We start from the raw sequence: 26136 nt of genomic DNA on the forward strand, positions 1-26136 counted from the left end.
TAGGGAGCACAATAGACTAAAACAAACCTATGAGTAAGGACCAGTTCCTGGTTTAGCCCTCGGAAAATCAAGCCAAGAACTGAATGTCTGTTTTTCATCTTGTGTTTGTTTTGTATTTTCTTAGCATGGTTGTGCTTCTTGCTCACCAAATGATCAGAGAGACTCGCTATTTTTAAATCCCTAGTTTTGATTAAAGTTATGCTGTATATTGTAGGAGTAGTGCATTGCCATGCTTGCCCTTAAAACCAACGTCCTCGCTCAAGCACTTTTAATAAATCAGTGACGATCATTCGTGTGCCTTCTTCCAGCTGCGTCTGTGGCAAAGCACTGCATCCAGACGGCACGGGTTCAATCCCTTGCCTTATTGTCATGCAATTTGTGGTGAACAAGACGTTTTATCTCGGGGTACTCTTCTTCATGCAATATGTGATGGAAAAAGTACACGTTGCAGAAGGTTTCCTTGGGTACTTCAGTTTTCCTCTATTATTCCAACAACACTGTCCACTCTTCCTCATTTTATGTATAGTCTATCACAAAAAACAAAGTACATGGAACCTCCGAGTTCTTGTAAAGGAATTTGGGGCTGTGAGAAAATTCTATGTGAACTCCAAACTGTTTGGTCTCTTATCTCACTGCGTTTTTCTTTGTTCCATTCGAGGAACGTAGAGAAATTTTGAAGAAGAAGGCCGAAAACATACGTAACCTACTAGCTACCACATAAGGAAGAAAAATATCCCAGAACACCTTACGAGACATGGCTAAACAGCAGCAGGACAGAGTCAACTAAGATGTTAGTCGGGGCGGATTAAATGGAAGAGGCGTGCGTCTTCGCGCCGCCGGTATCCTCGCTAGACAAGAGATCCCAGCGCTTAGACTAAGCGAATGAAGTTCGAGTAAGTTCGGCTAGGGTTAGAGTATAGTCCGGGTCAGCTTACTTAATACCCTAAGGGTGAAACTTAACCATTTTTTCGCCTATTACTACGTGTGCTAGTGAATTATAGTGATTTCCTAGATGTCAGATTGAACTTTCGTTTACCAACTTTATTTCGAATTTCGAATACTGACAAATACAACTGACACTTATTTTCTAATTGTTATGTTGGCAGCAATAATTTTCGTTTGCAGTGAAGGAAACTGATGAAATGAAAGTATAACTAACCGTGTGGAATTTGAACGTAATTAATAATTAATTAGTAATACCGGTATTAATAGCAATACATAATTCAGTTGTGTTGCGTTGTGATTTTAATCCAACACTATAACCAGACAAGTGTAATTAAATATGATATAATAGATGTACAGATAAGCATATATCTGTACATAGTGTAAATACATGAACGTAGATTAGGTAAGACAGAATAGGATTTATTAAGAAGAAAAAGCCAAATTGTGCAAAGTACAACATTACTAAACTCAGGGATTACATACAAATAGCGCCATAATACAAGCCTATATTGTAATTAGTCAACGATCAGGTATATGTAGCTTATCAATCGTCAACTTACAACTGTAATTCAACTTAATATGCATCCCAGGCAATATAGATGTAAACCAGAACATGTAGTATTACAAACTGTAATGGAACATGTTGTTAGTTACGTTTATGCTCGACCATGCCGAAATGTAGTAATTATACACCTGATAGCGGTCCTTTAATGCATGTCATTAAAGTACACCTACGCATTACAGTACAGGTGTTCAGCCAATGACAACTCAGCTTTGTACCATTATAAAACCGCAAGTATCGATTATTCTCGGATATGCAATCGAAAGAGAATTAGCGAAAAGTCACGGAGGCTGGAAATCCAATACTGTCGCAGAAGGTTATGTTCTGTTACTATAATAATTAGCGTTAATTGTAAATAATATTCAAATAAATTCAATTTGTCATCTCGTTTTTTAATGTCGAAGTCAATAATCAAGGTACATCAAGTTTAACGGGATTACATCAAGGTCAATGACATTATTGTTCCTCGGAAAAAATTAATACTTTCGCGTCTGCGCACATCTCACAATTCATGACCTAGAACAAGGTCACTTCCGATCTTGTCAGATACAAATATAATGTATACATCTGAATAATTTCAAGTTAGAAATATGGTCGAGCATAAAAAGTCGTATGAAACTCGTCTATAATGGTAATTAAGAAGCTCGTATGAAAATTATGAAACTCGCTTACGCTCGTTTCATAAACATCCATACTCGCTTCTTAATTACTATCATTATAGGCTCGTTGCATAATGTACTATTCTAATAAAAAAATTATATAACTTATAAGCCTACCTGATATGAAACATGCATGTGGCTAATAGATTTTGATAAAATATCCAAGAGAGGAAATAGCATGTAGCAACTTAACTTAAAATACATGCTTAACATTTTGAGTAGAGTATACATACAAAGTCCCGCGCCGTGGGCGTCGCGGTCTAAGGCATCCTGCCTAGGACTCGCGTTACGGAATGCGCGCTGGTTCGAATCCTCATGAGGGAAGAAATTTTCTCATGAAATTTCGGCCAGTGTATGGGACCGGTGCCCACCCAGCATCGTGATGCACTTGGGGAGCTGCGATAGGTAGCGAAATCCGGTTGCGAATGCCAGCTATAACGGCTGGGGGGATCATCGTGCTAACCACACGATACCTTCATTCTGGTTGGATGATCGTCCACCTCTGCTTCGACATTGGGCGTGAGGCCAGCAGCCGGCTGGTCGGTCTAGGCCCAGTCACGGGCTGTAGCGCCACGGATTATTATTATTATTATTATTATTATTATTATTATTATTATTATTATTATTATACATATAAAAGTGATATTCAGTTTTCGGAATACGAACTAATCATTTCACGTGATCAAACAAAATACATTTTTAGGTTAGATCTCGTGAATCGTAAACTGTTTAATCAAAGCAATTAATTTCATGTTGTCAGACAAAATACATTTTAATAATAGATCGTACTAATATTCTAATTACCAACATAATGTGTGAGATATCCAGAAGAAAATATTCTCTTTCCCAAATTATTGAACCATTTAGAAAACACCTTCCAACGTAAAGATGAGATGTGGTAAATAAGTAAATATGCAAGACACTGTTATTATTATTATTATTATTATTATTATTATTATTATTATTATTATTATTATTATTTCAGTACATGGCATTGTAACTTTACCCTCTTTGGTGATACCTGTAGTTGTTGACAACACTGAAGATACGGCCAAATTAGCATTTAGGAACTACTCTTACGATGTGATCATCATTATACCTAAGGTAGCCCGCGAAAGCCAAGGCTCTATTTGTGATTGATTTAATTTGGAAAATGTTTAAGTTTATAATGGGGTATATGCAGGGTTCTTCCCGATATTCGTCTTAGCGCCTTAGAAAAGTCAAAGGCAAGATGATTTGTCTCAAAATTTAGGATTCAAGCCAATTTGATATAGGTTATGTTTCTGACTTTGGGGTTGGGCATGTTTGATATCCTCAATCTAAATATAAATGGATGTGAATGTATTTTATCTATGTAGTGTCTCTTTTTATACCGCGAATAAATAAAAACACGGATAAAGGTATAAAGGTATTTTATTTTGCCAAACGTTTCCGATAAGTTTATTTAAATGTAATTATATTTTCATGTGCAAATTAAATTATATGAATAATTCGATGTAGGCTATGCTATTTGTGCTTCACCGCAAAGAAAGTAGACCTATGTCTTCTTTAACTGATCCATTGATCACTGAAATGCTTCATTATCGGTGCGAGAATGTGGTGGACTGATAAGTTTTTCACACATCGGGAATTTACCCATCTCGCGTGCAATACAATTCTCTGATCGGGCTCGTGGGTCGTGAAGATGCTTCGTATGGTTTCGTGGGCTGTCGGCCGTGTCCGGATCGTGGATCCATTGAACAGGTGCAGAGCGGCAAGCGAGCCGGTCCACCAGAGCGGACGGCGACAGTCATGTGTTCACTCCGAAGAGGCTATGACGTTTACGCCTTGTCGGTTGCCACAGGAACTAACGGGCCAGAAACGTGTTGTTTCGGAGCTTCCTGGTCCTTCTCCTTGGAAATATTGTGATCAGTGAATCGTAAACGCGATTGTTTTGTGGCATGGGCAGTCTTTTCTGTGGTTAGGACTGCATTTTTTTTTCCTAGTGTTCTATTATTCATAATGCAGCATAACTGAATTTTCTAAGGGTGTTTTCCGTTATATAGTTTATGAATCTGTATTCATTGTTGCGATAAGTGTTTTACAGATATCGTTTAATTTCTGAGTGACAGGTGACGGGTGATTAAACGTGTGTAACACAAATGTACGAAGTTATATGTAAGAAAATAAATTAGATGACAGGAAAGAGGTTTGTGGTTGTGGAATGTTGAAAATATTCATCGCTCAGAAGAGGCCTAGTATCTGAATAAGTGGTTTAATTTTCAGTGATTTCAGAAAGTAAAAACGTGTTTACCTTATTAAATAATAATAGTGTTATATGTGCATTTACATCGAGTACAGTTACTAGTCGCCAAACAACGCGAAATACCCAAATTTGTGCAAAAAAAAAAAAAGTATTCTGATGTTCAGTTAATGACATTTCTGAATTCTTGATTTTATTAATTTATGAACATTGCAAGTATTGAAGATTTCCTTACTTCCGGTAAAGCGAACATAATATATTTGAAATATAAGAAAGTAAGGCATTCTTATAAGTAGGTTTTACTTCTATTATGCATTAGACTGTGACCAAAACCACAAGATATCTCCTAGGAAACACATCACTTAAATATCACTTCCGTGAAACTTAGAATTCTTATTGAAACAACGAAGTATTAATTTTTTTTCTCCCCTGAACGTGAGTTTCATTACCTGAGTAACAATATCTAAAACAACTTTCGAGTTACCTGTTAATTTTATAGCATGTAATAACGTAAAATCTGCTCATAACAGTGTCTCGCGGATGAAATTTTGCCTTACAACTTTTATAAAAAGCGGCTTCGTGTACAGAAATCCAGAGACAATTGCTATTCCATGTTGATTATAGTAGTACAATTTTTGGAATTCCTTCCCACTGTTAATGATAAAGGCCAAGGAAAACTTGCAGTTTCGTCATAACATTTATGTCGATAGACATATCAATGTAATTTGTTATAACTGGAATTTAGTTCCTGAAATCGCTTGAAATAAAGTGTTTCTGAACATATAACATCAGTGCTCTATAACACTTTCAATTTTTAAAAGTTTACATTTTAAGCTTCACGTTTCCTGTATTAGAAATATTTGCTATGCTTATACTACCAAATTGTTAAGCTAGCTGCTAAATAATTTTTCCTCAATATCTCAAATCGTAATTCAAATTGTATCACGTAAAAGTGACGAAAGTTATGGGAGATTGAATCAGTGACCGCCGTATATCGATGTATCACCAACAATGTCGCTTCCAAAAGAAGGGGAGGTCTTACGGGTGCCCGGCTCACCCCAACGCGAGGCAAGAAGGGTACGAGGGTCCTGGAGGGATTACCTGGACCCTGAAACGTCCACCACTCCTCCGCCGCAACCCCCGGCACTCAGCGAGGAAGAAGAGGAAGATGACGACGCGTGCTGCGTCGTGAGCGCGGAGGCTGACTTCGAGCCCTTCTCTGACACGTGCGGTGAGGGCGAAGAGAGTGACCTGGAAGGCCTGGACCTGACCCTGTTTGAGCCCGCCGCGGCTGTGGGCGGCATCCCCCCCTGCTGTCCTCAGTGCTGTGGACACTGCGCCCGCGAGTTAGCCCGTAGGAACGGAGCCTTTCCCGGCACTCTCTACTTGCTCACTACTGTGCAGGGATCCGCAACTGGTAAGCACACCAGCGAATAGGGATTATAAAGAATTGACACTTCGCGTCGGTACCTTTGATGTAGCCGGACTGATTTCAATGACCTTCAAGCCAGCTAAAGCGTGAGATTCTGCTTTCTCCCTAGAGTTGGCGCTGACATAACACCAGCTAACAGTCGACACAGCAGAAATATAACTCATATAATTAATACATCTGGGCACATTATGTACTCAAATAAAATAAATTGGATCCATAAAATAATAAATCCGTCATTAACTGTAATGTCTAGACTCTAGAGTTCCTTTATCATGAGAGTTGAGACGTTGTACCCAACAACAATTAAAATATATAATGATTTGATAGCGCTGAAAATGGAAAAACAAAACTCTTACGAGAAGTAAAACCATATACCTATTATTATATTATATACAAATATTAAACGAATTCGATACGTAATTTTATAATGTATTATATTATTTTATGATATAATTTATGATATCTGAAATATAAAATATTATTATTACAACTAGTTTGTCACTGAGCAATAAGGAAAAGCTGTTAACTTGAATTTATTTGAAGCAAAGCGTTACTGGATTATGCAATAAGGTAGGCGATGTTTGTATCCCGGGTCTCAACTCTATTCTCAATTATTATCTTAGCGTATGCTCGATTACAGTAACCTCTAGCGCTTGAAAGTGGAACTATACGCTGGCGCACAGAGAAACAAAACACAGGAAAATTCGCTCAGTGTCCATTCTTTATAATCCCTATTCGCTGAGCACACCCTTCACGTCCTTGTGGAATTATTAATGTTGAATGGGGCAGGGCATAGTTGCGCCCCACGGTCAGATAAGATGCAGCAGATAAAAAAGGGTCCCTGTTTTGTGGGCATAGTTGCGCCCCGTTCCCATCAGGTAGAGAAAAAGGCATGGCATAGTTGCGCCCCGTTCCCTTCAGGTAGAGAAAAAGGCATGGCATAGTTGCGCCCCGATGAAATAGGTAGAGAAAAAGACACTACGGAAACTCGAGCCTCGTAATCAACCAACCTTATTGATTTCTTATTCGATTTATATTCATTATCGATACCGTTAAAATGAACACCATGAAGTTGGCAGTACTTTATTAACTGTTTTTCTACTGTTTATGCAGTGATTATCAATCAAGGCTTCTATACACTCAATAGGTTATCTCATTTTTCATTAGCCAATCAAATGGCTAATTGGCTGATGACGCGCGAAGAGTCCATGCTCATTGATCCTTTATTTTCAAATTGATAGCGACATCAGCGTACATTATAAACATAACCGCCTCAAATAAAAACATTGCAATGGGTATAAACCAATTGTGTACGTATCATGGCATAATATAAATACGTTGAAAGTGTTTATATCGTATATATAAAAGTTTGTGCTTACACTTCTCACTGCATTATTTTTCTGTATTTCTTAACAATTCTTCTGCTCTCAGTGTCTGCCGTCCGTTTTCGTCTGCTAGTTTCCAGTCTAACATTGAATATTTTTTAATAACTCATTCTAAAGTTTGGAAAAAGGAGCATGTATCGGTAATGAAATATCAGCCACACGTTCATTTACAATAATCATTATAACTCAACAATGAATTGTCACTGGAGGCTTTTATGATTAACCCACTGAATATGCCATAAGCACAAAATGTCATAAATCGTCAATATAAAATCAATATAATGAGAGACATTACTGGTATCAGTCGCTAAGTCTCCACCCCTTTGGTATGCGACTGTTAGTATAAGTAACATGATTATTTTGTTAATTGTAAGTTATGTACGACCCAGCAAAGATTACAAAAGAAATAAAATCATTTGAAGGTTAACAAATATGAATCTAATCTAATTATTATGCAAAGCTGGTATTAATGTAGGCTACTTACATAGACCTACGTGATTTATTTAAACTTACCTGTAGGCTTTAACATTGTCGGTCGTTTCGGCTTTATTTTCATTAAAGCTGCTCGAAAATCATGAATAAAATCGTCGTCTTTAAAATGGCCAGAGCATAATCTGCTTGCATCAGAATTGAATTTATCCTGTCTCTTGTGTGCAATTACTTACTTTTTTTGTAATTCCTCAATCTTTAGGAATTATAAAGAGAGACAACTCTTTATTTTTATCGTTAGAATTATTGCATACCGCAACAGCACACCTTTGACCTGGCATAATGCATTCAAAACAACATAAAAAAGAAAAAAACACGAGATACTGCTTTGAAGCATTTGAGCTTTGGCGCGCTTAGCTATCTTGTGACGTCAGAATCGCTCTCCTTCCCCCGTCAATCCCTCGCTATCAAGCTCGATAATAATGCAACCTATGAGAAGTTTAGAAGCCTTGATTATCAATAGCCTACCGTTAAAATGGACACCATGAAGTTGGCAGTACTTCATTAACTGACATATTCAGATGAGTGAGCCGTTAGAATATGGGGCCTTAGCAGTCTTGACATTTTTATTAGTGATTTTCACACCGTCCATAGCGTATAGTGAGGTTAATTTAAAATGTATGTTAAGTTTAGTGAAAAGGGTAAAGAGTTAATAATTCACAATGGTTCTGAGTTTGAATTTTCGAAACCCTGTACCGTAGGGTTAAGTTATCGATGTACAAACAAAAAATGCAGTTCATTTATTGTGTGATATAGGCTATAAAAAAGTGTTATTTTAAATAGCAAAGTTGATCATATGCTAGGCCTACCTGATTTTAATGCAGCTATCACTGTAATATTTTAAGTAATTTATTTATTTTATGACAATCACTTTGTGTGTACTATGCCCATCGGGGCGAAACTATACCATATCCATTCTGCTCCCTGATTTCTTCGGGGCGCAACTATGCCATGTCCCTTCTGCTACCTGATTTCTTCGGGGCGCAATTATGCCATGCCTAGGCCTCCCAATTGACCGCGGGGCGCAACTATGCCATACCGGTTGAATGACCAGGAAGACTTCTTTACATTGTATATTACTGTTTATAGGCCTATCCCAAAATTTCATTTTTCTTTATTTATCTCGTTTGCTGTAAAACATTTACTAGTTTACATTTCTCCCAGAATTATCCATGGCTTGAATTAGATCATAATAAGAGTATTAGAATAATAGTAGGTGCCAAATCTAGGGAATCGTGTAGGTCTATTTTAAAAAAAATTACAAATAATGCCCATGGCTTGTCAGTATATTTTTTTCATTAATAATCTTCCTCGTATGTAATCGTGAAAACTTTGTAACTAATTCAACAGTTCATAGCATAAATACACGTCAAAGAAATAACTTTCATATTCCATCGGCAAGTCTATCGTGCTATCAAAAAGGAGTCCGTTATATGGCAGTAAAATTTTTAATAGCCTTCCTATCGATATAAAAAATGAAACTCAAAACATAAGATTATTTAGGGCCAAAGTAAAGAAGTACCTAATTTCAATAACGCTTCATGAAATTGATACTAAAACTATGTGTTGTACTAGTAGACTATATTGTAAACCCCGTCTGTATATATTTGATCTAGACTGTGACTATAAATTAAGACTTTATAGGCCTAATAGTATTAAGTTTTTTGACTTGTTCCATATTCTAGCTGTGGAGCAATGTATGAATACCATGAAATGTTAATAATGCAATACAATACAATCTTAAATACACAGGGACATCATTTTATTTTTACTAACATTTTTAATATTAACCTGGCTATACCTTTAGAGAACCGGAAACACCGTTCGCTACCCCCTTCCACAACCGGAGTTCGATGATACTGGCGTAAAACACAAACATATCACTTTACTAGGTATAGGAGGGAAGAAAAGAACTTCATCCATTTACGTAAACTAGGAAATATCGCGATTTTGAGTTCGATAATTTTCATTAGGTTTTTATTTAATCAAAATGCAGTACTGTATTAAGAATAAGTGTTTTTACTCACGAACTGAGTTATCCATGCGAACGTGTTCATTATGCAGTGTATATTATACTGTCTACACCACATTAGCGTACAATATAGAGAATGAAGTTCAATTGAAAAATAATCATAATATGGATATTTAAACACATTTTTGAAAATGGTAGCCGTTCATTCCGATAGCCTACAGGCTTCAGTTCTTTTGTGCATATTACCGCACTATAGACTATTGCATCTAATTCCAATTACCAGTTTCGTCCTTCGTACTAGTAACTCATGTTGAAATAATTCTGTACCTACTCTACAAAAGAGTACCTTATGTACTGTAAATTCAATCTTCACTTCTGCTCGATCCGAAAAGATAAAATTACTCAGAAATTCTATCTACTGTCCGTTCAAGTGGTTTTGTCGCACGGTCGTAGAAGGGGGGGGATCACGTGACAGTTAATTACTTAACGAGGCCCTTTTATTTAAGTTATTTTAAACAGTTGTATAATATTACGTAAACATCCAATTCCTAACAGAAATTAATCTTTTCAGAAAAGAGCTAAGACAGCCCTGCTTTTACAGAGAGGCGTGCAGAAGCAGGTGGGGGAAATCGGGATGCGACGTAGGCAAACGGACAGTACCTGTGCGAAAATATGATTCAATATTAAAAGTTCTTTCGTCACTGGAAAACGCGAAGATATTTCTGGAACGTACTATACTCAGTAATTCAGTGCTGTTTACTACAAGCGGCCTTGATTCTGTCTGGAGAACACTTGAAACTTCATTAGTAGAAGGGGTGGGAGTGAAGTACATTCAAAAACTCAGGTACAATAAAAATTGAAGTAAAAATAAAATGATGTCCCTGTACAATCTTCAATTGGTAGGCTATCAGTTGATTTCATTTAACTTAGTAAATTGTTAACTAACTTCCGACATTGACAGAACTTTCAGCTGTAACGAACTGACAAATCACGCGTCTTATTACTATAGAAGTGGAAAAGTGTGTGTCGATGATACGTTTGTATGGGCTGGTGCACCAAAAATTATTCTTGCTGTAAATACGAGTAACTTACGTATGGTTACTAATTTTTCAAGGTTACGTTGGTTCGGTTGGATAACCTTAGGTTATGATGTCAGTTAGTGGTCAGAAACCTTTTTATTTTATGTTCAAATGTTGCGTATGAACGCCGGGATCATAATTGCGTTTCAGCATTCCGCGTCATTCATTCTGTGCAATTTAAATAAACTCCATGCAAAACTGGCACTGGTCTTTGCTCTGTTCTTATTAATCTGAGCAGTTTTTACAGCGTGTATTTTAACGACGCTGTATCAACTACTAGTTCAGTGTTGATGGGATTGATTATAACGAGATGGTATTTGATGATATGAGGTCCAGGATTCGCCATAAATTACCTGACATTTGCCTTACGATTGGAGAAAACCTCGGAAAAACCCAACCAGGTAATCAGGCCAAGCGGGAATCGAACCCACGCCTGAGCGAACTTCCGGATCGACAGGCAAGCACCCCAGCGAACTGAGCTACACCGGTGGCTTCACAGAGTTTTGTCGTGTGCAAGTCACGACCGTGGGTTCGAGTGCCGCCTAAGAAAAGAGCACAACGCCAAATAGAAAAGAAAAGAGGCCAACGCTCATCGAGGACTACAACTTCATTAAATAATGATGATGATGATAATAATAATAATAATAATAATAATAATAATAATAATAATAATAAGTCATCATCATTTTCATGCTCACCATGCCTTCAAGGATTAGGCCTTCGGTCTTTTTCGTCTTCGTTTGCTAGAATATTTTTGTTACTAAAATCGGACTATACAAGTAGCGAGTGAGACCTCCTAATCATGATGTCAAAATGCCCCAAAGTCACCGACTGAAACAACACACAATTATCACTAGACAGGGACATTCACTCGTTTTCCCTGAGAGGAAGATAAATCTGCACTTTCCTGTCGATAATAAATCCCGAGTCCGCTATTGGATTTGTACCAAAAAGTACGGTCACTTAAACGCCAGCGGATTATTATTATTATTATTATTATTATTATTATCATTATTATTATTATTATTACTGATCTACTACTACTACTACTACTACTACTACTACTACTACTACTACTACTACTGCTCCATTTGAACCACGTTGCATTTGTTTGACATTAGTGAATAATGATCGGAGCCCGGAAACAGTGAACAAAGGTAATATGTACTTTTCTCCACGGTAAAATATGAATGTTTACTGAATTTGTATTGTATTTTTGGTCCAGAGACAATGCTAGTACTTTACGGAAATAGGCGTACTCGTATTTTATTCAGTCATTTAGTACCTGACACAAGTAACAACTGTGGCCAGCTGCAGTATACGGGCAGTTTATTGCTTGTCGGTCGTCTTTTCTGTTGGCAAAACTCGTGTGTTGTATTAAACTTGTGACTCTCTTCAGATGGAGTTGTGGTGGATGTGCCCGAGGTGTAAAGCAGACGTAATTTAATTACATGCTTAGAAGTAATGCCGTTTTATTGTTCTTCTAACACACAGTGATAACCTTGACAACACCGTCTTTTACTATTTCTTCTTCGTCTTTTATTTTGATATAGCACAAATATAATTAAATAAACCATTATTATTATTATTATTATTATTATTATTATTATTATTATTACGTCTATTTTTATTTACGTGTCGAGAGTGTACTTCCGTCTGTATCTGTTGATGATCGTAAATGATCATACAGACTATGTTGATGATTATTCATAATTAATCTCTCTGTCTGTCTGTCTTCTCTTTGGTATTCTGGCTTCTTTTTCCTTTCGACATCTTATCTCTTAAATAGTATTATTATAGGCTTCATATTACAGCTACCTATAATCGAGAGTGAAGTTGCCTGTTTCAAAGTATATGTGACGTCACAGCGCAGGTACAGGTACGTTCGTAAGCTTATACAAAATAGTTACGCATCCTCTGCCCTCTTCCTCTAGAAAGTGAAAATCGGGACGCAACCATAGTGAGTAATCTTATCGATCACTGCCTTTACTAGTCTTATTAGGGCTATTTAAATAACTATACCTTTGTGGCTGATTGAAGGTTCATTGCAGAGCGTGTAATATTTCGGGGCAAAAGACACAGAAAGTGTGTTGAACGTAATAAAAAAGAACCAGTACCATAAAAATCTCAAAATTATGAAGATATTAACTCGACGTTTAGCATGGATTTGTGTCGCCTACAATGATGTTCAATGCCAACATCCCAACTAATAAATTAAATAATCACCATTTTAGGGAATTTCTAGAAAAGTACATACAAAATGAGTGGTTTTCAGTGATGAGTGAGACGCAATATCCTAATGAAACACGAAAAAATATCACACAATAGGAATACCTTATACTACATCATGGACCAATAACGTCATGTTCTATTGAAAGAATTTCTTGCAATATAAAATCATTTCAAGTGACATCCGCATATGTTCAAGTTCCGTAACTTACGAATGCGCGTTATTAGGCCTATTCACTGCAAAGATCACGACGAAAATGAACATCATGCCTCAAGCATATGTTACTAATATAGCTTCAGAATGTCAGGAGTTGACTGTACTCCACGAACACGCAGCGACGACCCGTTTGTTTATATCCTTATCCGTTTCATTACCTGTGTTCGGTGAACTATATACCCAGTGTGTCTTTAACTTCATTCAGTCTTCAGGTAGCTGGATTACGAAGCCTAATTACAGACGTGGACAAATTATTAACAAAATTGACGATTTTTATGATAATTCTATTTACAAAATTTGACTTTTCAATTTAGACTAAAGTTGACAATTTTGCATATTTCTATCATTACAGTAGATAGAAATATGCAAAAATGTCAAATGTAGGCTATTCTAAATTGAAGACTCAAATTTTATAAAAAATATATAATAAAATCTTCAATTTTGCTAATAATTTGTAAATATTCAAAAATGTCAACTGGAGTCTAAAGTGAAGAGTCAAATTTTGTAAAAATATATAATAAAAATTTTCAGTTTTGCTAATAATTTGGAAATATTCAAAATGTCACCTGTAGTCCAAATTGAAGAGTCGAATTTTGTAAAAATAATGCAAAAAATCTTCACATTTGCTAATAATTTGTAAATATGCAGAAATATCAATTGTAGTCTAAATTGAAGAGTCCAATTTTGTAAAAATATACAATACAAATCTTCAATTTTTCTAATAATTTGGAAATACGCAAAGATGTCAACTGTAGTGTAAATTGAAGAATCATATTTTTTTTTAAATTTATAATAATGATCTGTCCGGCTGTTTCCTTTGAAGCTTTTCAGTAATAGATAATTCATCTGGCCGCCTTACGAGGGCTGCGCAGATATATTTAGGTGATGGGGTTGCCATCTTTCAGCCTCCTAACAGGCTTAAGACAAGGGTGTAGTTTATCACCGACACTGTTTAATATTTATGCTGACGAAATTGTTCGACAATGGAAAATTTTAGTAGATCCTGGAATTTTAATTGATAGAGGAATAAAAATTAATATTCTGGTATTTGCCGATGATATGATTGTAATACAAGATACTGAAACAAAACTACAAAAAGCAGTATATGAACTAAATAAAATATGCCAGAAGCATAACTTTAACATATCAAATACAAAAACAAAAGTAATGGCATTTCAAGGCAAAAATACTGTGAGATCTAAGTTTGAAATAGGTAATAAAGCAGTAGAACAAGTAACAAATTTTAAGTACCTGGGATGTGATGTGGGTTACAAAAAGGATAATGATATAAAAATAAAATTACAATCATTCCAAACAGTATGTGGCACAATTAATAGAACTTTGAAGAATAAAAGCAGAAAGGAAACAAAAATAAAATTCTGCAGTGTAATGGCAGTCCCTACTCTTTTATATGGAAGTGAAAGTTGGGTTACAACAAAACCTGAAGTTAGCAAAATACAAGCGGCAGAGATGAGATTCTTGCGAAAAGTAAAAGGATGCACGAGATTGGATAGAATTAGAAATGAAGATATTAGGCAGGAACTAGGAGTATACCCACTTATTGATAAAATAGACAATTACAGACAAGATTGGAAATTACATGTAGAGAGAATGGACGACTACAGACTTCCCAAGAAAGCAATAAATTATAAACCAAAAGGACGAAGAGATCAGGGACGACCGATGAAAAGATGGAGTGACCTTTGAAGCCGGAACGGGCAATTGCCCATACCATGAAGTGAAGAAGAAGAAGATAATAATGATCTCCAATTTTGCTAATAATTTGTCCACGTCTGTATTAGGCCTACCCTCTGTAGAGACATGATTGTCCCATTCTTTTTCTCTTTGCAAATCTTGCTATTCCCTTCGCTTCAGTTTTGCTTGTTTCTATTCTTCTTACAGCTGTTCGAAAGTTCACTTCTGGTGATAGAAAATTATATTTTGTTATTTAAGTTTAGAGCGAGTTTCAGCTTTGTAAGTCAATATTGGTGTTACTAACGGTTTACTTACTTTAACTTCTTTGTGAAAACATCTAAATAGTCTTTCTCCTCACCAGTGGCGTAGCGTCAATGTAAGCTAAAAAGCTCAGCTTCCCCAGTTAATAATAATTTCATAATAAACCTGCAGTTTATGAAGAAAATTATTTAATAATTTTAATAGAATTTATATTTACGCATTAAATATTGTGATGCGGCAGCTCAGGATGATTTGTGATGCAGCAGTAAACAAGAAGCCTGCACACACCAGCTTCCAAGCAGACCGGTTTCCTCTGTGTAATCCACCCCGCAGATTTTCCATCCCTTCCTAAGCTACCCTAGTCGCAAGGCTCGCAAAGAAGCTAGCTTTAACATTTAAAATAAGTAGTTTCCGCGTTATCCCTTTTCGTCAGTTGTGTTCAGTTGAAGTGTTAGTGTGCATTGTGGCTGATATAATAAATAATGAGCGAAATAACAGTTCCTGACACTAATTTACTTGAATTTTTTAGGACAATTGTATTATCAAGACTGACTGACGAACAAAAGTGTGATTTAAAAAACAAATGACCGACTCCCTTGCTGTGAATGAAGGACACAACCAAAAGACAGACGCATACTTACGTAATGATACTAATATTGTGATTTCTCTAAGTATGACAGGGAGTGAGCTAATGTTATACGTATACGTGTCTATTTGTTAAGAGATATGTGTAAACCGTGAAATCGTATTTTATTACGTATCATTTGAGGTCATGCCTTATTGGTGTTACTTACGATGTTCCAACCAATCTTCGACTGCTGACTTGAAATTGACTACTATTTATTTTAAGACTGTATTTTTGTAATACGTTTTCTCATATTGCATGAAAGACAACTTGAGTTAGCTTCCCCTGCTCAAAATTTCATGCTACGCCACTGCTCCTCACAGAACGTGATGGCTGACTTCCATTACTTCACACATGTCATCTACCTTCAGTTATCTGAAAGACTTGTTTTGTTCTGTCAGTCTCATATTTACTTTTGTGTCCCCCACTCCTCTACCGAGATGTTAGGTTATACTCTTGTACCGTTTTAGTCACTTTGTACAAAAGTCGTTCGTTTTTCACTCTTCGGTTATTAAGTTGTCAATCTTGAATCAGTTTGTAAGATCGCTGATGTATACGATCCATTTCACGATCCCTGATGATTCAGCCACGAGTCTCGAGTATACATACAGTATGTGGGCGCACAATGCACAAGTGAAGCTGCATTCCAGGCGATGCGATGTATCAATAGTCAGCCGGTCGACTTGGTCCACTTTCCAGTGACAAGTGATACGATGCCAGTGTTCCGTTACTTTCGACTTTTAGGCTGCCGGCTTCACCGTTAAGCATGCTTCGGGTCGTAGGACCGGGTCCCGCTTACATCAGTTTTGCGTGTCTCTTCCTTAATTAAGGGTATATGTAAGTGAACGACTACAAATATTATCAGAAAATGGAGACTCTAAATTTTATATGAAAATGAACTCACAATTGGACAAAAATTACAAGGTACCACAGCAAGACTTATTAAAACTTAAATATCTGATAAAAGTATAAAAAAAGTTACTAATAATATTTTTCAAACCAGTTTTATCAGAGTATGAAAGAAATAAAAAAATTCTGGATTTACATAATTTGGTAACCATAACATTGTTATGGTCTCTCTTGACATTTTTTATATTTTTCCTGCATATAATAAACACTTATTCCTGAAAAGTAGACTACTCTCAGACATTTGGAGTTTATTTTAATACAATTTTTATTTTATTTTAGTAGGTTATTTTACGACGCTTTATCAACGTCTAGGTTATCTAGCGTCTGAATGAGATGAAGGTGATAATGCCGGTGAAATGAGTCCAGGGTCCAACACCGAAAGTTATCCAGCAGTTGCTCATGTAGGGTTGAGGGAAAACCCCGGAAAAAACCTCAACCAGGTAACTTGCCCCGACCGGAAATCGAACCCGGGCCACCTGGTTTCGCGGCCAGACGCGCTAACCGTTATTCCACAGGTGTGGACTTAATACAATTAATTTTTTTATTTTTCCTATACAAAATAGGTTTTTTATACCCATTTTTGTTCCGATAAGTTTTGTTAATTTAACAATATTTTCTTTAAGTCCGTCATAAACTTATCTTATAGCCTATATATATATATATATATATATATATATATATATATATATATATTTTCCTTCATTAACTTGATAAAAAATTTCATTGCATAGGGAACCCATGGTACTGCCTAACATAAGATGGAGATCGTAAAGTTTTTGGTTTAAATATTGTTTTTTCTTGTGAAGGAACCTTATTTCATGTTTTAGCCATTTTATTTCAAGCTGCTATTTTGTTTTCCGTGCTGCAAAAGATAAGTTTATGACGGACGTAAAGAAAATATTGTTAAATTAACAAAACTTATCGGAACAAAAATGGGTATAAAATTCATTAACGTCAGTCAGGCTAAGTTATACTACCTCTATTTGAACACAAAAATAAAGTTACATAACACTAATGCAAACTTATGGTTTAATGAACAATGTCAATTCAATGGATTAACCCCATCATACACGAACATTAGGATTCGTTCACAAACTTTTGCAGCACGGAAAACAAAACAGCAGCTTCAAATAAAATGGCTAAAAATGAAATTAGGTTCCTTCACAAGAAAAAACAATATTTAAACCAAAAACTTTACGATCTCCATCTTATGTTAGGCAGTACCATGGGTTCCCTATGCAATGAAATTTTTTATCAATGAAAGAAAATATATATATATATATATATATATATATATATATATATATATATATATATATATATATATATATATAAGATAAGTTTATGACGGACTTAAAGAAATATTGTTAAAATAGGTATATTAAAAAATTTACATAATGTTTTGTGACTTAATTTTTCTATTTTAAAAGATATGGGTATCATTTTAGTCTACCTCTTGCATAAATGCATGTTAAATGAATGTACAAAATTTCAGAATTCTATCTCTAATGGTTGCAGAGTTACGAAATAATATGTGTGAAAATTGTCAAATTTTGTAAAATTTAATTTAAAGTAAAAAGTGAATTCTAAAAAATATATTGGTAATCTCTTTTATACTTTTATCAGATATTTAAGTTCTAATAAGTCTTGTTGTGATACTTTGTAATTTTTGTCCAATTGTGAGTTCATTTTCTTATAAAATTTTATAAATTTAGAGCCTGCATTTTCTGATATTTGTGGTCGTTCACATATACCCTTAAGCAGAGAAGTCAGTCATTCAGCTAAGAAATCAGTAAGCCATTCAGCGAAGAAGTCGTAAGTCATTCAGCCAAGAACTCAGCACGTCAGCCAAGAAGTCAGTAAATCATTCAGCCAAAAAGTCAGTAATTTATCTAGAAAGTCAGTAAGACATTCAGTCAAGAAGTCATTAAGCCAAGAAGGCCTTAAATAATTCAACCGATACGTCAGGATATCATTCAGTTAAGAAATCAGTAAATCGTTGTCAAGAAGTCAGTATATTATTTTGTCAAGAAGTCACTAAATGAGTTAAAAAGTCAGTGAATAATTCAGTAAATAATTCAGTCAGTATTTTATTTATTAACATTTCATGGTATTCATACATTGCTTTACAACTAGAATATGAAACAAGTCAAAAACTTAATACTATTATAAAGTCTTAATTTATAGTCACAGTCTAGATGAAATATATACAGACGAGGTTTACAATATAGTCTACTAGTACAACACAAAGTTTTAGTATCAATTTCATGAAGTGTTATTGAATGTCAAGAATTCACCTACAGATTAGAAGGCGTGAAAAATTAGGTACTTCTTTAATTTGGCCCTAAATAATCTTATGTTTTGAGTTTCATTTTTTATGTCGATAGGGAGGCTATTAAAAATTTTACTGCCATATAACGCACTCCGTAAGTCCGTCAATGTCTGAGTCGAAATAATGATAGAAGACACTACTTATACTACTTGGATGAATGTATAATATGGCTCTGATGTACAATTCATACAATGATCCGCCACTGATCCTTTGTCTATTTACTCCCTCACTTGTACCAGTTTGTGATATTTTGATACCGATTCCTATCTCACATGATTCTTTCCGAATGGGTAACTTCAAATTCTAGTCCTGAAGTGCGGACTGCCCTTCTGTATGTCACGGTCCAATAGCTGAGAACCTCTTGTGCTAATGAAGCCGCACTTAATTCTGTATTATTTAGTGGAAAGTTGGAAACTCTCCTTGCCGGCCATAATTGGCTTTCATCTTCCTCCCGCATGAGATCCACATAGATAGTGATCCCATGCATGAGGGAAGTGGCCTTAGCGATGCTGCAATTATCGTAATCCTGAGTCTACAGTCCCGTCTTTGAAATAGGAAAGGAATTCTACTCGGGTTCCACAAGAAGGCCCAAAGTCTGTGCCCCTACCTCACAAGCTGCATTCCACACTCTGATGCACTGTAAGAATAACATGCACTATATCGATGAAAGGTCATTTTGTGTTTTATATTCTTATATACAGGACAATAAAAAAGTTATGTGGATACTGTCACATATATTCCATTATTTTGTGTTGTTAAAAATACTGTTTATTTCGACGTGACTACCTTTCGTTCCAAAACACTGTTCCATAGTTTTCGGAAAATATTGTGGAGCATGTTTGGTGTAATAACTTTCACTCTATCTTAAATTCAGTGAGCCACCGGCGTGACTCAGTCGGTTAAGGCGCTTGCCTGCCGGTCTGAAGTCGCGTTCGGGCGCGGGTTCGATCCCCGCTTGGACTGATTACCTGGTTGGAGTTTTTCCGAGGTTTTCCCCAGCCGTAATGTGAATGCAAGGTAATCTATGGCGAATCCTCGGCCTCATCTCGCCAAATATCATCTCGCTATCATCAATCTCATCGACGCTAAATAATCTAGTAGTTGATACAGCGTCGTTAACAAACTAAAATAAAAAAACAATAAAATAAATTCAGTGATTCAGCCAAGCAATGCTCCGAAAATCTGTTTGTACATTCGAAAGAATTATGAAGTCACAAGAAGCAAAAACATTTAGGGAAGTCAGATCAGAAACAATGTAACAGATAGTCATAGTTGTATTTGTGAAGATTTTATTTGTCTCACAATAGCTGCCTTTTTTACTATTGTGAGTATGAACTCAGCTATTATTACTTTTTATTACAATGTACTGCAACTTTTTTACTACTCACAGTCACTGTTAAAATAATTAAATATACTAAAGTAACCTATATGGCCTGACGTAGATTAGTCTTTTGTCAGTAGGGACTGCTCTTCTACTCCTAAACGTTCTGCCATATTTCTGAGAGAGAAAAAGACAAAAGGGCTAAATGAACATCTAGTAAAGCAGTGACCAACGCGGGTATCGTGATTACATCGTGTAATCACAGACATTCAAACGGGTACGAGGAGTTTCCTATACATTGGTGTGTGTTTTATTCACGTACTGAAGGCAAGCAGTAGCGGTATCATGTCGCAATACAAACTCTGTCTCTACAAGCAGTAAGAGGTAGTTTCGTAAAGAAGGAGAAGGAGAACTTCTTTGTTGTTCTGTCGGACAAAATGTAATATGTTTACTTTGCTCAACGGTTCAATTAGGAGTATATAGAAACATTAATTACCACACTGAATAATGCATTATTATTATTATTATTATTATTATTATTATTATTATTATTATTATTATTATTATTACTGACCACTAAGTACGTGTTTCTATCATTCTTCTGTACGTGCATGAATATTGATCGATTTTTTATCTTCGCCCTAAAAGGACAAAATTATTAGGTTTTATCTCAGTTTTAATCTTCTTAATCTTTAGATGAGGGTAATTATTTATTAGTTATTCATTTAATAATAATATTGTAGAAAAACTGATTCAATGTTATGTGTCAACGAACTGTTAAACGCCAGGAATTGACATGTCTTAAATCATAGCTAGGAAGAGAAAGATGACATAAATAAATGTAAGGAAGTCAGCTACCAAATGCGGGTTTTGAAATATCTCGTGCTCTAAAGCCTTTTAATAGAACAGAATTTCTCAAAAGAGTAATGATTAAAATAGCTTAAATAACTTGTCCATAAGAAGTTTTTAATTTTGAAAAACTACGAATTTATCGACCAAGTATCGAGAGAAGAATTTAGAAAATTCCTGATTATATTCAAGAGTAAGGTTAAAAAAAGAAGCAAGAAAAAATCGTATATTATTCACTAATTTTTATCCGCGGGATTGATCAAGATGTTAGTACAGGAACCACCACTGGTTGTAGTTTTCATGCCCAGTACCTTTCCTCTGTCTTCTTACTTCTTCTTCTTACTATATGTCGGATGTAATCACTGCAGTTCGAGTTTTGGTCACCGCTGATCTAGTAGCTTGTTTTTCCAACTTTGATGAATGTAATAATGACGTGGATAATGATAAATATAGCGGTTTGATGTGGACGATGATGAAGATAACGATAATGAAGTGGACCATGATTGATGAATATAATGATAACGACGTGGATGAGATAACTGATAATGTTGTGTACGTTGATAAATGACAACGATGTGGAGTTGATAAATAATGTTATAATAACTGTGTGTGAAGATAATGATGTGGACCATGATACATTTAATAATAACGGTGATGGTGTTGAAGATGATAAATATAAATGATAATTATTTCGACAGTTGTGAATATAATGATAGCGATGAATGCGAAGATGAACATAATGTTATCGAAGCGACGTTGATGGGGATGACTATAATGGTGAATGTGAAGTGGAATAGCCTATAATGTTAACATTGACGACATTCGTGGCACAATTTTATTAATGTTGGTAATAACTAGGGCTAGGATTTTGATGTCCTATAAATCATGAAAAAATGTCCAAAACACAATGCATTTATGACCTAAAAATCTTTCAAAAATGCCCTTAAAATGCCCTAAAAATTGGTCATACATAATTGCCTTAGTAGGAAAAAGGTTTTGTACTACTTAATATTTAGACTAGTAATTAAATTAAATTTTACATAGTTCTTTCTAAGTAGTACACTTTAATTAATGATTTTATCTGATGTAGTTTCCATGTATGATCGTTCACCTCTGCGTCGGCATGTGGACGTGAGGTCAGCAGTCGGCTGGTCGATCTTGGCCCTTCATGGGCTGTAGCGCCATGGATTTATTTTACTTTTAGTTTCCGTGTAGTCTACACAAGGCCATTCTTATCTGGAATTAGCAGGTATAGAGGAGTCTATATTGAAGGGGTGGTTGGACTGATCCATTACGTGGGGTGTACAACGTTAAAATGGCAACGTTAAAATGGCAATATTTGTGTAGAAAAATGATAAAAATGTTATACAAAATAATTAGTATTAATGGACAAAATATGTAAAGAAAATATCAAAGGAAATAGACATTATTTTACATTAATAATGGGGATTTATGGCCAAAATTAAATGAAAATGCCTAAAAAAGACCGAATAAAACAAAAGATGCTATTATGAGTTGAAACAGGCAAAAATGCAAAAAAAAAAAAATGCCGTAACAGATATGTCTTAAAACACTCAGTTTATCACATAACATATAAATACTAAAGCAGCTATGTTTCTGGCTTACTAGAAAAAAGATGCAATTTCATCAAAATCCTAACCCTAGCTGGCGATAATAGTGATCGTGATAAAGGTGACGTCGGTGATGACGGAAAAATTAATTACGATAAAGTTGACGACAATTATGTCAACGATGACGACGATTACAAATTGAAGGGTACAAGGAAAAAGATAGATAAGTCTAAAATGATCGATTTTCTGTTTTTAGATGTCATGTAATAGCTCTGGTAGTGTAGATTTCTGTAGTTTAACTGTACAGAATAACAACCTCATTAGTCCAAAGCAATTTGAAGAATGATAACTCAAAGACAATGGAATATAATGGGCCTTGAAACTTTTAACTTTGTCTTCTGTAAAAAGAGTGAAACGTGACTTATCAGGTTTTTCCCCTGTACTCTTTAATTAGGATCAGGGTTGCCATACTTACGACTATTTTGACTAATTGTACGAGGTACGACCGAACTCTAAGTCGTACGCAATTTTGTACGACTATTTTACTGAAGGGTATATGATTATGTCTCGTGAACAGAATATTGTACAAAATGGAAATATAAAAATTGGAGATTTATCCTTCGAAGGGGTGGAAAAATTCAAATATCTTGGAGCAACAGTAACAAATATAAATGACACTCGGGAGGAAATTAAACGCAGAATAAATATGGGAAATGCGTGTTATTATTCGGTTGAGAAGCTCTTATCATCCAGTCTGCTGTCCAAAAATCTGAAAGTTAGAATTTATAAAACAGTTATATTACCGGTTCCTCTGTATGGTTGTGAAACTTGGACTCTCACTCTGAGAGAGGAACATAGGTTAAGGGTGTTTGAGAATAAGGTTCTTAGGAAAATATTTGGGGCTAAGCGGGATGAAGTTACAGGAGAATGGAGAAAGTTACACAACACAGAACTGCACGCATTGTATTCTTCACCTGACATAATTAGGAACATTAAATCCTGACGTTTGAGATGGGCAGGGCATGTAGCACGTATGGGCGAACCCAGAAATGCATATAGAGTGTTAGTTGGGAGACCGGAGGGAAAAAGACCTTTAGGGAGGCCGAGACGTAGATGGGAGGATAATATTAAAATGGATTTGAGGGAGGTGGGGTATGATGATAGAGACTGGATTAATCTTGCACAGGATAGGGACCGATGGCGGGCTTATGTGAGGGCGGCAATGAACCTTCGGGTTCCTTAAAAGCCATTTGTAAGTAAGTAAGTATTTTACTGAAGGGACAAAATTATTTTGGAACTCACAATGTCGGACTATAATTAAAAAAAAGGTAATTTGCCCCTTTTCTAGACAACTTTTCTTCATTCAGTATGTCATTGACTAATATCCATGATCACACATGATTCCTAAGGATAAAAGATGCTTTGAAAATCAATATTGTGACTACACTTGCCATGCAAATCATAAATTCGTCATCTTGAGCTCCAGGTTTCATGTACGGTGCGGTTATATCAAAGTAACACGAGATCAGAGATCTGTTAACTTCACTGTATGTTCAGCAATGGAAGTTTTTTTATGAATGAAATAGTACCGCGCTAGGAATAAGAAATCTAGACGCGCCGACATTTTAGCGGTGTCGGATTTGAGTCGACTGCAGGCGGATTAATTTGATGTAATCATCAGCTGCCGCAATGTTGATATTAAATATCTGCCGTTGAGCCGACCAAAGATAAAGTTTCTGCTGGCTTTCAATTTGTTTCCGACCAAGAGTCATCGTGCATGCTTTACCGAAAATGACAGTTTTGATGAAGAAATGGTAATTTGAATGCTAAATGCCATTGTGGATATCAACTATAATTACTAAAATTCTTGACTGGATGAAGAAATGGATGCTGGAATAGGAAAGACTGGAGAATGCTGGGTTTGCAGTGAAAAATTTGCCCTTGGATAGAACACTATGAATGAATGAATATAAATTTATAGGCCTAGGAACCACTTTTTTTGGGTGTTATATGAAATATACAGGGACATCACTTTATTTTTACTAACATTTTTAACATTAACCTGGCTATACTCGGAAACACTGTTACCCCCTTCCATTACAGGAGTTCGGTGTTACTAGTGCAATATGTAAACAAATCATTTTACTAGCTATAGGAGGAGAGAAAAGTAGTGTATCCATTTATGTTACAGGGAAATACGATATTACGATTTTCAGTTTGATCATCACTTTTATGGAATTTGTCAAAATACAGTAGAGTAGTAACATTTTTTTTAAAAAAACTCAACTTTTCAGGCGGCTATGTTCGTTATCTAATGTCTACTTTATTTAGCATATTAATTATTGGTGTTAACATACAATATAGAGAGTGCGTTTAAATTGAGGGGGTCATAAGTGAAGGGCTGTAAGTGCACTTAAGTTACTTTTGAGAAAATGGGGTTTAAATATTTAAGCTTTCGTAAAATCGTTGAAATTTTTATTTAAATTTTAATGTGTGATGAGATTAAAATATCCCATTGCCAATAAATTTTAGATACTTTAGCTTACACTGGATGCACTTAACTCATGTTATTACAAATGTCACTAGCATTCCTTTGCTTCTAGTCACCTCAATTAAAAATAAGCTAATCTGAATTTTTAAACAAGTTGCTGAAAATGGTTGCCGTTCATTACAATGCAGGCTTAAATTCTTTTATGCATATTATTAAAACATTTTGAAGCATATTCTCTGAAATTGAATTTATCGTTTCTTGAATATAATTTTTAGTACGATATTATTAATATAGGTTCTTTCTTCTATAGAAAACGCAATCATATTTATGAGACACACTATACACTGCAGTGTTTACTTCACTGCTTGAAGACTTCGAACTCAACAGCGGCCGTAAGTTTGTGTGTCTGACGGGAGCAAGGACATTAGTGAAGGGGTGGGAGTGAAGTACATTCAGAAATGTAGGTACAATAAAAATACAAGTAAAAATAAAATGATGTCCCTGTATTTGTGCGCACTGTCTATAAAATAGTAAAATGATGAATGTACGACAATTTTATGCTAAAGTACGACATTTTTCATAAGTTGGTACGACGATTGTGTTTCATTTATCTGGCAACCTTGATTAGGATAATAGTGACACTTTGACAGTGATGATCATGATCTGTTACGGCAACGACGATTACAAATGATGACAACTGTAATAAAGTTAGGTATGTAAATTATCTTCAATTAAGACTTTCGAGAGCGTTGAGAAATTAATGCAGCTTCAGTTTCATCCCTTGGTCTCTCAGGTGGGCAGAGTGAAACAGTATAAGCTGTTTCCCTCGCAATCTCGACAGACCAATGTTTACATGACTCGTCGCCTGAAT

General features: G+C 35.5%; 1 protein-coding gene across 1 annotated transcript in view; it reads left to right on the forward strand.

Moving 5' to 3' along the window:
• Positions 1-3930: 3930 nt before the first annotated feature.
• Positions 3931-26136, forward strand: part of LOC138704258 (uncharacterized) — a 499259-nt gene continuing 477053 nt past the window's right edge. Inside the window, exon 1 of the mRNA XM_069832131.1 lies at positions 3931-5825. Within this exon, the coding sequence (XP_069688232.1) occupies positions 5420-5825 (406 nt within the window). The 5' untranslated portion in view covers positions 3931-5419. The remainder of the gene's footprint in view (positions 5826-26136) is intronic.

Source organism: Periplaneta americana, chromosome 8 (assembly GCF_040183065.1).
Source record: "Periplaneta americana isolate PAMFEO1 chromosome 8, P.americana_PAMFEO1_priV1, whole genome shotgun sequence".
Lineage (NCBI taxonomy): Eukaryota > Metazoa > Arthropoda > Insecta > Blattodea > Blattidae > Periplaneta > Periplaneta americana.